This window comes from Abramis brama (assembly GCF_963993115.1).
Source record: "Abramis brama genome assembly, chromosome: 22".
NCBI classification, from domain to species: Eukaryota; Metazoa; Chordata; class Actinopteri; order Cypriniformes; family Leuciscidae; genus Abramis; species Abramis brama.
In genome coordinates this window covers 34,623,375-34,635,874 of record NC_139984.1, presented here as the reverse complement: position 1 = coordinate 34,635,874, position 12,500 = coordinate 34,623,375, and the positions used below count along the sequence as shown (strand labels likewise).

Sequence of the window (12,500 nt, the reverse complement as noted above, 5' to 3'; positions counted from 1 at the left end):
CCAGACAACAGTAACGCACACTTCACTGGATCCAGTGAGTGTCTGTGTCGCGCGGGATTCTACCGAGCCGCCAGTGACCTCCCAGATTCAGCCTGCACCAGTGAGACACACACACACACACACACACACACACACTCTCATGGACTCATTTATGTGACCTCTGACCTCCCCCTCCTCAGAGCCCCCGTCGGCCCCGCGCAGCATCATCTCTCAGATCAATGACACCGTGGTGACCCTGGAGTGGGCGGAGCCTGTGGACCGGGGCGGGCGCTCGGACCTCAGCTACAGCGTGGAGTGTGTGCGCTGCCACGGCTCGGTGTGTGTTGCCTGCGCAGACAGCGTCACCTACAGGCCGGGGCAGATGGGCGTGACCGGGAGGCGTGTCATCATCCGCGGGCTCCTCCCACACACCACCTACACCTTCACTGTCCTATCCCTGAGCGGCGTGAGCGCTGTCAGTCACACAAGCCCCGCCTCCAGCAGCGTCAACATCACCACCAGCAGAGACGGTCAGTGCTGAAGATCACACACACACACACACACACACACACTCTCTATAAACGAATAATACAAACATTGACAGCCAGTCAGAATCAATCCTGTGTAACAATAACAATTATTTATGAAAATGAACTAAAACGACAACTAATGATATCTAACCCTAACTATAACGATAACTATAACGATATATATAAAGTAGTGTTGGGCAACGATTAATCGCGATCCAAAATAAAAGTTTGTGTTTACATAATATATGTGTGTGTTCTGTGTATAATTATTTGTATATATAAATACACACACATGCATGTATATATTTAAGAAAAATATGTTATTTATATGTAAAATATTTATATATAATATAAATTATGTATAAATATATATACATGCAAACTACTTCTTAAATATATACATGCATGTGTGTGTATTTATATATACAAATAATTATACACAGAACACACACATATATTATGTAAACACAAACTTTTATTTTAATCTGGTTGATGGTTTATATCATCTCTGAATGTAAACGATCCTGTCGTCAGATCCACACTGATGAATGTGACTAGAAGACGTTAAGATAATACATTAACATTATATGTGTGTGTGTGTGTGTGTGTGTGTGTGTGTGTGTGTGTAGTGGCCGTTCCAGTGTCCGGGGTCAGGAGGACTAAGGCGTCGGAGAGCAGTGTGTCTCTCAGCTGGACGGTTCCTTCGCAGAACCAGCACAACATTCAGGAGTATCAGCTGCGCTACTGTCTGAAGGTGAGGCGCGTTATCGCCATAGTTACCGTTATAGTTATTATCGTTAACATTACCGTTATAGTTACTGTTAAAGCTACTATTATAGTAATCATGATATCATAGATATCATTATAGTTATATTGTTAGTTATTGTTATATTCATTATAGTTATCAGTGTAGTTTTTTATAGTTATCATTATAGATATTGTTATAGTTATTGTTATAGTTCTATATACAGTTATAGAACTGTGTGTGTGTGTGTTCCACCTGTCCCTGACCTTTGACCTTTGACCTGTGCTGTAGGGTCAGGATGACGGATGGCAGTACGTCAGCAGTAAGAGTAGCTCAGTGGATCTGCACGACCTGGCTCGCGGGTCACAGTATCAGGTGCAGGTCCGAGCCAGAACTGTGGCGGGATACGGTCACTTCAGCACCACTGCTACTATCAGCACGCTTCCTGACGGTACACACACACACACACTCACACTTACTCACTCACTCACACACACAGTCACTCACTCACTCACTCACTCACTCACTCACTCACTCACACACAGTCACTCACTCACTCACACACACACTCACTCATTCACACACACACTCACTCACTCACTCACTCACACACACAGTCACTCACTCACACACACACACACACACTCACACACACACACACCTCACATCCTCATCTAACAGTGTGTGTCTCTCAGGCGAAGAGTCTCCATCGCAGCTTATGCTCACTGGTGTGCTGGTTGCTATAGGACTGCTCATTCTCATCGCCGTGGTGATTGTTGCCGTGTTCTGCTTCAGGTGAGATATGTGATGATGTGATTGGTGTTTGGATGGGGGGGGGGGGGGGGGGGGGTTGATAACTATCATATATCCAACTCTGCCCGCTTACATATACTCACATAACACAGACACACACATTCACACTCACTTCAGTGTGACTCATCCTGTTTATTGTGTGTGAGTGAGTGAGTGAGTGAGAGAGTCGGTGAGTGAGTGAGTGAGTGAGTCAGTGAGAGAGTCAGTGAGTGAGTGAGTGAGAGAGTCGGTGAGTGAGTGAGTGAGAGAGAGAGTCAGTGAGTGAGTCAGTGAGTGAGTCAGTGAGTGAGTGAGTGAGTGAGTGAGTGAGTCAGTGAGTGAGTGAGTCAGTGAGTGAGTGAGTCAGTGAGTGAGTCAGTGAGTGAGTGAGTGAGTGAGTGAGTGAGAGAGTCAGTGAGAGAGTCAGTGAGTGAGTCAGTGAGTGAGTCAGTGAGTGAGTCAGTGAGTGAGTGAGTGAGTGAGTGAGTCAGTGAGTGAGTGAGTGAGTGAGTCAGTGAGTGAGTGAGTGAGAGAGTCGGTGAGTGAGTGAGTGAGAGAGAGAGAGAGTCAGTGAGAGAGTCAGTGAGTGAGTCAGTGAGTGAGTCAGTGAGTGAGTCAGTGAGTGAGTGAGTGAGTGAGAGAGTGAGTCAGTGAGTGAGAGAGTCAGTGAGTGAGAGAGTCAGTGAGTGAGAGAGTCAGTGAGTGAGAGAGTCAGTGAGTGAGAGAGTCAGTGAGTGAGAGAGTCAGTGAGTGAGAGAGTCAGTGAGTGAGTGTGTGTGTGAGTGAGTGAGAGAGTGAGTCAGTGAGTGAGAGAGTCAGTGAGTGAGAGAGTCAGTGAGTGAGAGAGTCAGTGAGTGTGTGTGTGTGTGAGTGAGTGAGAGAGTGAGTCAGTGAGTGAGAGAGTCAGTGAGTGAGTGAGTCAGTGAGTGAGTGAGTCAGTGAGTGAGAGAGTGAGTGAGTGAGTGAGAGAGTCAGTGAGTGAGAGAGTCAGTGAGTGAGAGAGTCAGTGAGTGAGTGTGTGTGTGAGTTAGGGCTGAACCCGAATATTCGAATATTTGTTCGGTGGGTTGGTATTCGATTTGAAAATTTGACATTCGAATATTCGTTGTTGTTTTTTTGCACACCTGGGATCCCCTGCAAAACGGTTCTCATTCGCGCTTGAATAAGGCCGGCCTTTTTTTCTTTATTTAAATTTCGTTTTTTCTTTATTTAAATTTCGTTTTTCTTTATTTAAATTTCGTTTTTCTTTATTTAAATTTCGTTTTTTCTTTATTTAAATTTTGTTTTTCTTTATTTAAATTTCGTTTTTCTTTATTTAAATTTCGTTTTTTCTTTATTTAAATTTTGTTTTTCTTTATTTAAATTTCGTTTTTTCTTTATTTAAATTTTGTTTTTCTTTATTTAAATTTCGTTTTTTCTTTATTTATGTGTTTGGTCACTTCTAAATGCATTGCTGCTAGATACCACTGAATATACTGGGCTAAGCTAAGTGCTTTCAAAGTGTCACCGCGCGCTAGAGCGATTAAGTGCACGCACTGAGATGAGAGAGTTATGTATCAACTCGTCTTAGATAAGGGAATAACATAGTTTAATATGAAAAAACGGTAGAGTATCCCTTTAACAGACCTGTGTGTGTGTGTGTGTGTGTGTGTGTGTGTGTGTGTGTGTGTATATCTCTAGTGCAGTGTCCGTTCCCGGAGCATAAGCCCTTCCCGTGTGAGGTGCGCCGCTTCCCGCTCGCGCTGTTCTGTAGTTTACTAAAAGTTTATTAATTCTGAACGTGTCGCGTCTCGCGTGTCCATCTATATTGCACCAAATGCGACACTGCACTCCCTTGTGAAGTCGATTGGATGAACGGTTCTCGAAATAATCAAAATGCAAACGGATATACAGACACACAGAGATTCCTGCCTTTATTAGAGAGAAGAATATGTTCGGCCCCCTCTCTCCGAAGCTTCCAATATTCAATGTTCATTACTACCGACGCTTCGAAGCTCAAAAAATGGTATTCGGACCAGCCCTAGTGTGAGTGTGTGAGTGTGTGAGTGTGTGAGTGAGTGTGTGTGTGTGAGAGAGAGAGAGAGAGAACAGGATGTGTCCACCCAGTGCTGTCTCCATACAGACTCTTACTGGAACAATGAATCTAACCCCAGGAGCACACACACACACACACACACACACACACACACACACACTCACACAGAAGCATGTCACACACACTCATATAGAGACGAACAGCTGCAGGGTCTCTCACACAACAGACAGAAACTCACAGGAGTCATGCGAGAGGAATTCAGTCACACACACCTCCGTGTAATCTTATCACATATAAACACAGAATAAGATCACGCTGGTTTAACAGTGTGTGTGTGTGTTTCTCAGGCGCTCCAACAGGACCAGGGACCCAGACCCGGATAAGAGTGGCCAGTTCCTGATGGGTCCGGGTGAGTTTCTCCCACAGTCAGGACTGTGTGTGTGTGTGTGTGTGTGTGTGTGTGTGTGTGTGTGTGTGTGTGTGTGTGTGTGTGTGTGTGTGTGTGTGATGAAGATCGTGATGTTACACAAACAGGTCCAGACCGGCGAAACATGTGATGTGGACTTTAGTTGTTCACTGTTGCCGGGCAACAACTGTTGATGCCAGTAAACTAACAAAATACAATGTGCTTCATGTTGTAACATTTATATTAACTGAATTATTGTTATTTTTACTAAACTCCAAAATTTGAATTATTATTACTATACTCACCTGATGACACAACGTTACACAACAGAAATCATTTCAAGTGTTCGATCAAGTAGGAAAAACTTTCATAAATATAACCTTTGGTGCTCTAAGATGTGAACATGCAGGAAATATAACACAGTTTACACTGTCACAGCTATAATATTAATATCAGAGACATTTGAACAAACTAAAAACATGCCAAAGTTCAAGCCAATATCAGCCAGTTCAGTCTATGTAGGTTTTTAATATCATGAAAATCCATAACTTTATTTAAAATTAAAAAGGAAAATATAAAAATAAAATCTAATTTATAATATTTTATATAATTGTATGCCAATAATGCTAAGATAACACTGGTCTTTTGCCAGAATAAAAGTGTAGATCAGTTCATTCACTCATATTTAATTTATTATTAATTAATATTTTATTTTTAGTTTCTTCCAATAAGGTAAACAAGTTTCTTGTTTTCTTTGTTTCCAGTAAACTTCTATTATTCCATATCTACATCATTTTGAGGTTTGAACTGAAATAAAGCCAAAAAAAAGTAATTTTAGTTAGTTTTAGTAATTTTTTTTAGTGTATTTGTTTCACTTTTATACATTTTTTTATATCTTTATAGTTTAATTGTTTTTTTTATTTTTGAATTACCGGTACTTTTTATTTTTATATTTTCTCTTTTCAGTGCAATTTTAGTGCGTGTTACCGTGTGTGTCATTAGTGTCATTGAGACTATTATAGTTTTATCAATTAGTTTTTATTTTTATACTTTCTATATAGTTTGTATTAATTTTCATTTCAGTTTTAGTTATTATAATAAATCAAGTTAAATAAAAATGTTCAACTGAATGAAAATGAGAAATGAGCTGAAATAAGATTAAATTTTTTATTTTCTGTTTTCATTGTATTTTTAATTAAAGTTTTTCAAGTTTTTAATACTTTACCTTATTTCAGTTAACATTTATTTTAATTCAAGAAACGGAAATGTATTGTTATGGTTTTAGATTAATAACCCTGGTGGGTTTGTGTGTGTGTGTTTGTGTGTTTGTGTGTTTGTGTGTTTGTGTTTGTGTTTGTGTGTGTGTTTGTGTTTGTGTTTGTGTGTTTGTGTTTGTGTGTGTGTGTGTGTGTGTGTGTTTCTCACAGGGATTAAAGTCTACATCGATCCATTCACATACGAGGATCCTAACGAGGCTGTGAGGGAGTTTGCCAAAGAGATTGACGTGTCGTTTGTCAAAATCGAGGAAGTGATCGGCGCTGGTGAGAACCGTGTGTGTGTGTGATTGTTGTGCGCAGGTGTGGCTCGAGTCTCATGTTTCCAGCATGAACAGCAGTAATATAGAACACACACCTGATGAAAGCACATCTCGAGTTTCTCCATTGTGCGCGTGTGAATGTGATACTCTTCATATGCGCAGGTGAGTTCGGTGAGGTGTGCCGGGGCCGGCTCAGGGTCCCGGGGAGGAAGGAGAGCTGCGTGGCCATCAAGACCCTGAAGGGAGGATACACTGATAAGCAGAGGCGGGACTTCCTGTCCGAGGCGTCCATCATGGGCCAGTTCCAGCACCCCAACATCATCCACCTGGAGGGAGTGATCACTGCATCCTGCCCCGTCATGATCCTCACCGAGTACATGGAGAACGGGGCGCTCGACTCCTTCCTGCGGGTCAGTGTGTGTGTGTCTGTCTGTCTGTCTGTCTCACTCTCCTGTCTCACTCTCATGTCTCTCCTGTCTCACTCTCCCTGTCTCACTCTGGTGTCTCTCTCTCCTGTCTCTCTCTCCTGTCTCACTCTCCTGTCTCACTCTCCTGTCTCACTCTCATGTCTCTCCTGTCTCACTCTCTCGTGTCTCACTCCCCCGTCTCACTCTCATGTCTCTCTCTCCTGTCTCACTCTCGTGTCTCACTCTCATGTCTTTCCTGTCTCACTCTCTCGTGTCTCACTCCCCCGTCTCACTCTCCTGTCTCTCTCTCCCGTCTCTCTCTCCTGTCTCACTCTCCTGTCTCTCTCTCCTCAGCTGAACGAAGGTCAGTTCACCGGGATCCAGCTGGTCTCTCTCTCCTGTCTCACTCTCTTGTCTCACTCTCTCGTGTCTCACTCTCCTGTCTCACTCCCCCGTCTCTCTCTCCTGTCTCACTCTCGTGTCTCACTCCCCCGTCTCACTCCCCCGTCTCTCTCTCGTGTCTCACTCTCCTGTCTCACTCTCTCGTGTCTCACTCCCCCGTCTCACTCTCCTGTCTCTCTCTCCGTCTCACTCTCCTGTCTCACTCTCCTGTCTCTCTCTCCTGTCTCACTCTCTTGTCTCACTCTCTCGTGTCTCTCTCTCCTGTCTCACTCCCCCGTCTCTCTCTCCTGTCTCACTCTCGTGTCTTACTCCCCCGTCTCTCTCTCGTGTCTCACTCTCTCGTGTCTCACTCTCCTGTCTCACTCCCCCGTCTCTCTCTCCTGTCTCACTCTCGTGTCTCACTCTCCTGTCTCACTCCCCCGTCTCACTCTCCTGTCTCTCCGTCTCACTCCCCCGTCTCACTCTCCTGTCTCTCTCTCCTGTCTCTCTCTCCTGTCTCTCTCTCCCGTCTCACTCCCCCGTCTCACTCTCCTGTCTCTCTCTCCGTCTCACTCTCCTGTCTCACTCTCCTGTCTCACTCTCCTGTCTCTCTCTCCTCAGCTGAACGACGGTCAGTTCACCGGGTTCCAGCTGGTCTCTCTCTCCTGTCTCACTCTCCTGTCTCTCTCTCCTGTCTCACTCTCCTGTCTCACTCTCCTGTCTCTCTCTCCTCAGCTGAACGACGGTCAGTTCACCGGGATCCAGCTGGTCTCTCTCTCCTGTCTCACTCTCCTGTCTCTCTCTCCTGTCTCACTCTCCTGTCTCACTCCCCCGTCTCACTCTCCTGTCTCTCTCTCCGTCTCACTCCCCCGTCTCACTCTCCTGTCTCTCTCTCCTGTCTCTCTCTCCTGTCTCTCTCTCCTGTCTCTCTCTCCTGTCTCACTCTCTTGTCTCACTCTCTCGTGTCTCACTCTCCTGTCTCACTCCCCCGTCTCTCTCTCCTGTCTCACTCTCGTGTCTCACTCCCCCGTCTCACTCCCCCGTCTCTCTCTCGTGTCTCACTCTCCTGTCTCACTCCCCCGTCTCTCTCTCCTGTCTCACTCTCGTGTCTCACTCCCCCGTCTCACTCCCCCGTCTCTCTCTCGTGTCTCACTCTCTTGTCTCACTCTCTCGTGTCTCACTCTCCTGTCTCACTCCCCCGTCTCTCTCTCCTGTCTCTCTCTCCGTCTCACTCCCCCGTCTCTCTCTCCTGTCTCACTCTCGTGTCTCACTCCCCCGTCTCACTCCCCCGTCTCTCTCTCGTGTCTCACTCTCTCGTGTCTCACTCTCCTGTCTCACTCCCCCGTCTCTCTCTCCTGTCTCACTCTCGTGTCTCACTCCCCCGTCTCACTCTCCTGTCTCTCTCTCCGTCTCACTCCCCCGTCTCACTCTCCTGTCTCTCTCTCCGTCTCACTCTCCTGTCTCACTCTCCTGTCTCACTCTCCTGTCTCACTCTCCTGTCTCTCTCTCCTCAGCTGAACGACGGTCAGTTCACCGGGATCCAGCTGGTCGGGATGCTGCGTGGGATCGCGTCAGGGATGAAGTATCTCTCTGAGATGAGCTTCGTGCACCGGGATCTGGCGGCCCGGAACATCCTGGTGAACAGTAACCTGGTGTGTAAGGTGTCCGACTTCGGCCTGTCCCGGTTCCTGACGGAGAACTCCTCGGACCCCACCTACACCAGCTCTCTGGTGAGCATACACACACACACACACACACACACACACATACACACACACACACTGATCACGGCTGAAGACAGAGGGGGTTTCTGATTTACATTTTTTATTTGTTTATTTTTTGGGTGATCATCCTGATTGACTGAAAATGTGTGATGTTTATTTTATAATTAGGATATTACTTTTGTGTTTAGAATTTTTGCAGAAAATTCACCTCTTCTTTTTTTTTATTAAGATACCAAATTGTTTGTGATTTTTGCCATCAGAATGGGCATTGGGCATAGTCGTGTGTGTATTCGATCATTCATGCATGTGACACTCAGCTTTCTGAGCTCTTCAGGTGTGTGTCAGAACTTCTTTGACACGCAAGTTATTTTCCTGGCTTATTGCTAGAGTTGGGTATCATTAGAATTCTACTGAATGGCAGGATCTCAGAAACACAGCCGTTTGTTTGTTGATGTGGAGGATCTGTGTTTCCTCAGGGCGGGAAGATCCCCATCCGCTGGACGGCTCCTGAAGCCATCGCCTTCCGCAAGTTCACGTCCGCGTCAGACGTGTGGAGCTACGGCATCCTCATGTGGGAGGTGATGTCGTTCGGAGAGAGACCCTACTGGGACATGAGCAACCAGGACGTGAGTCCAGCACTCACACACACACACACACACACACACACGTAGAGCTCGTTTTCTACATTTAGTCCTGTGTCAAAACATGTTTTATACTATTTAGCCAACCTTTCCCTGTTTTCATTCAGTCAAGGTTTAGTCAACTTAAAGCCTGGGCATTTAGTCTAGTTAGTTAGCTAGTTTAGTCTAGTTAAACTTTGTCATAATTTCGTCATTCTGCATAATGGTTACATTTATAATAGGCTAACGATTATCTTGCTTAAAATTATAATCACACAACAATTTTTGTCATTTGAGAAATTTCTATTTCATCAGAATAATTGCATGGTTGCCAGATTGCAAGTATCTATCTATAAATTACAGAAACGTCTGTGTGTGTGTGTGTATGTCTGTTACTCGCATATCTCTCAAGCATATCTTTCAAACTCGACAGGTGTCTCGCTACGGGCACGAGTAAGTGCAGTGCCAAGTTTGACGTTGTTTGGATGAGAAATGCTAAAGATATCGTTAAATATATCATTTTTAGAAGGTCGTGGTTTAAAAATAAACATTCTGACATAAACACTCAGTCAGCTACACTGTTTACTTCTGGATATTATAGTTTGGTTCCAAATCGTGCTAAATTTCTGTTTCAAACTTTCACATAGCATCTGTTGCCTTTGGCTTGCTCAGTTGGGGATATTTTGGGGATATTTAATTTTATTCTATCAATCAATAAATTCCACTAGAAACAAACCTTGTTGTATTATTTTATTTTAATTTAATACTGTGAAGCTGCTTTGATACAATCTGTATTGTGAAAAGCGCTATACAAATATACTTGATTTGATCTTTAGGTTATAATAACAAAAAATTCAAATCCAGATTTTGATTTTCAAAGATTTATTATAAAAACGGATTATTTTCCCCCAAAAATGCAATAAATTCATGACACTTTTTTTTTCAAAATGCAATTAATCCATTGAATCAATATAAAAGTTATTTTTTATCATATTGAAACTGTTGAAATCAGCCATTGCTAAGGAATATCTCCTGAACTTTTTTGATGGCGATCAGCTCACAAAAACTGATTTTGCACGGGCACTTTGCACTGCTCCCTGAATCGACGCGCTTATTCATTTGTGGATGTAAACTGAATCTGTAAGTCAGCTATGCTGTTTACTTCTGAATATTATATTTCATTCTGGTGCGCTTAACGTTATCGCTACTGTGTAATAGTAGCCTATGCTATTCACCAACTAAACACATCCTATTCAATGCGTTCACAGTCTCTTTCATGGCCATCATTTGTAGTTGCCTATTCACAAACTGTTTGCTCAAGCATAGCATTTCTCGGATAAAACAGTCTGTAATACAAGAACAAAGACAGGTTTTAGTAATGCTTTTCACTACATTTTAGTCTCGTCTTCTTTCGTCAGCGATATTGCATGTTGATATAGTCAGAGTTATCATTTAATGGCGTGTGTGTCGTATTTTTCATCATGGATTTCGTAAAACGAAATTAACACACGGTTTACTCAACATTTGTAGTTTTCATTTTGCTTTTTGATGATATGATGTCGCTTCACACACATTTTTAAAGATATTGATTTTGTAATATATAGTAAATCAACGGATTTCACAAGTTTTTTCCTGCTATTTTATTTCCGTTCAAGCTCACTGATTTAGTTGTGGAAATTTCCAGAATTTTGTGGAAAAATTTGCAATGTTTATAATTAGGAAATTACTTCATTGTGATTTTTAGCAATCAAAATGACTGCTTTTGAGGTGGTATATTGAATGAAACGTGTTTTGAACTGGTTTGCAGTTGATTGTGGCGCAGCCTGTTTAATTAAAATAATATGAGATATAATTATATACAGTTGCAAATTTATCAGTCGAAATAAACCTTAGCCATATTTCTAACTTGCAGTCAGACACTGCACAACCCTCTCCAGTTCAGATGTGTCATGTGTTCTAGCTCTAGCACACCTGGTGCTGCTAATGAAGCCCTTGATTAATGAGAAACACCTGTTTCCAGTTGAGCTATTTCAGTTACGTTTGTTTGATTTGTTCACTGCAAACAGCTGAAAGTCTGTAAATGTTGCCAATAAACCTGATTTGCAGTGGGGGTTGAATAATTTTGATTGCAGCTGTATAATAATATATAACTGTGTGTGTGTATATATATTTATATATTGAGATTTGTATTTGTTTTGTGTAGACATTATTTTTAAAAACTTAAATTTGATGGTGTGCAGGTGATCAACGCCATCGAGCAGGACTACCGGCTCCCTGCTCCCCCAGAATGCCCTGCTTCTCTGCACCAGCTGATGCTGGACTGCTGGCAGAAGGAGAGATCGTCTCGCCCGCGCTTCTGTGCCATCGTCTCTGCACTCGACCGACTGATCCGACACCCAGCCTCACTCAAGATCACCGCACGCATCCCCGACGGGTGAGTGTGTGTGTGTGTGTGTGTGTGTGAGTGAGTGTGTGTGTGTGTCAAGTCAGATCAAGTCTCCTTCATCTATACAGCGCTTTAACAATATAGAGTTTCACAGCAGCTTTACAGTGATAACAGGAGATTACAGTAACAGAGATTGTTTAGGCTTTACAGCAGATCTAGAATAAAGTTATTGTCCAGATAAAGTTAGTTTTGATTGATTCACTTCCGTTGTAAAGATCATTAGTTATTAACTCAGGGGCCGCTAACAATTATAATACATTACAATACATTTATAAAACATTCATACTCCCTGAAATATGTTCCAAGGTGCAAATGATTATCGGTTATCTCTGCGCAAACACCGACGTCGCGCATCACGAGTTCAGTCTATAGGTATGTGTGTTTGGATAGATATGCGCAGGCGTGTAGTGCTTCTTCCAACCCTCAACAAACTAACCCTAACCCTAAAGGGCCGTACACACCGGGACGAGTATCGGCACGCGTTTTTCACCGCGTTTTTTGTGTTCACACCCAAGCGATTTCCGCTGACGATGAGCCGAGTGAACATGCAAATTCATTCCCTGACATTAGATGGCGCTTAATGTAAAACAGAAATACTCCAGTTCTCTTTTATCAAGATTTTTGTAGTCGCTGTCGCGTTTGTCATATAGTTCTTTATGTTCCGACACCGAGAGCAGCAGCTCTACATTCATCTTGCCTTGCATCTTCCTCGTCTTATTTCTTCCCAGTGTAGACGCTACTTGCCGTATATCTTCTTCGCCATTACGTATGTGTGCTCGGCAAGACCGTTTTGTGTTTGAGCGCCCCCAAGTTGTGTTTTACTGTAACTTCAGAAGCTCCAGACACGTGAGCAAAAGCGCCAATCTCATTGGTCGGATAGTTTTTGACGCGGTGCGTC

General features: G+C 43.4%; 1 protein-coding gene across 2 annotated transcripts in view; it reads left to right on the top strand.

Annotated features, from left to right (window-relative positions):
- ephb4b (eph receptor B4b) overlaps positions 1 to 12,500 on the top strand; it is a 30,621-nt gene that overhangs the window by 14,618 nt on the left and 3,503 nt on the right. The window contains exons 5-15 of one of the 2 annotated variants that reach the window (XM_084098781.1): positions 1 to 100; positions 180 to 509; positions 1,139 to 1,263; positions 1,546 to 1,705; positions 1,950 to 2,049; positions 4,429 to 4,490; positions 5,924 to 6,028; positions 6,187 to 6,434; positions 8,327 to 8,542; positions 9,013 to 9,162; positions 11,397 to 11,590. The exon at positions 1 to 100 is cut by the window's left edge and continues 56 nt beyond it. In XM_084098781.1, the coding sequence (XP_083954907.1) occupies positions 1 to 100; positions 180 to 509; positions 1,139 to 1,263; positions 1,546 to 1,705; positions 1,950 to 2,049; positions 4,429 to 4,490; positions 5,924 to 6,028; positions 6,187 to 6,434; positions 8,327 to 8,542; positions 9,013 to 9,162; positions 11,397 to 11,590 (1,790 nt within the window). Of the gene's footprint in view, positions 101 to 179; positions 510 to 1,138; positions 1,264 to 1,545; positions 1,706 to 1,949; positions 2,050 to 4,428; positions 4,491 to 5,914; positions 6,029 to 6,186; positions 6,435 to 8,326; positions 8,543 to 9,012; positions 9,163 to 11,396; positions 11,591 to 12,500 lie in introns of both variants that reach the window. The other variant, XM_084098780.1, reaches the window with a different exon arrangement.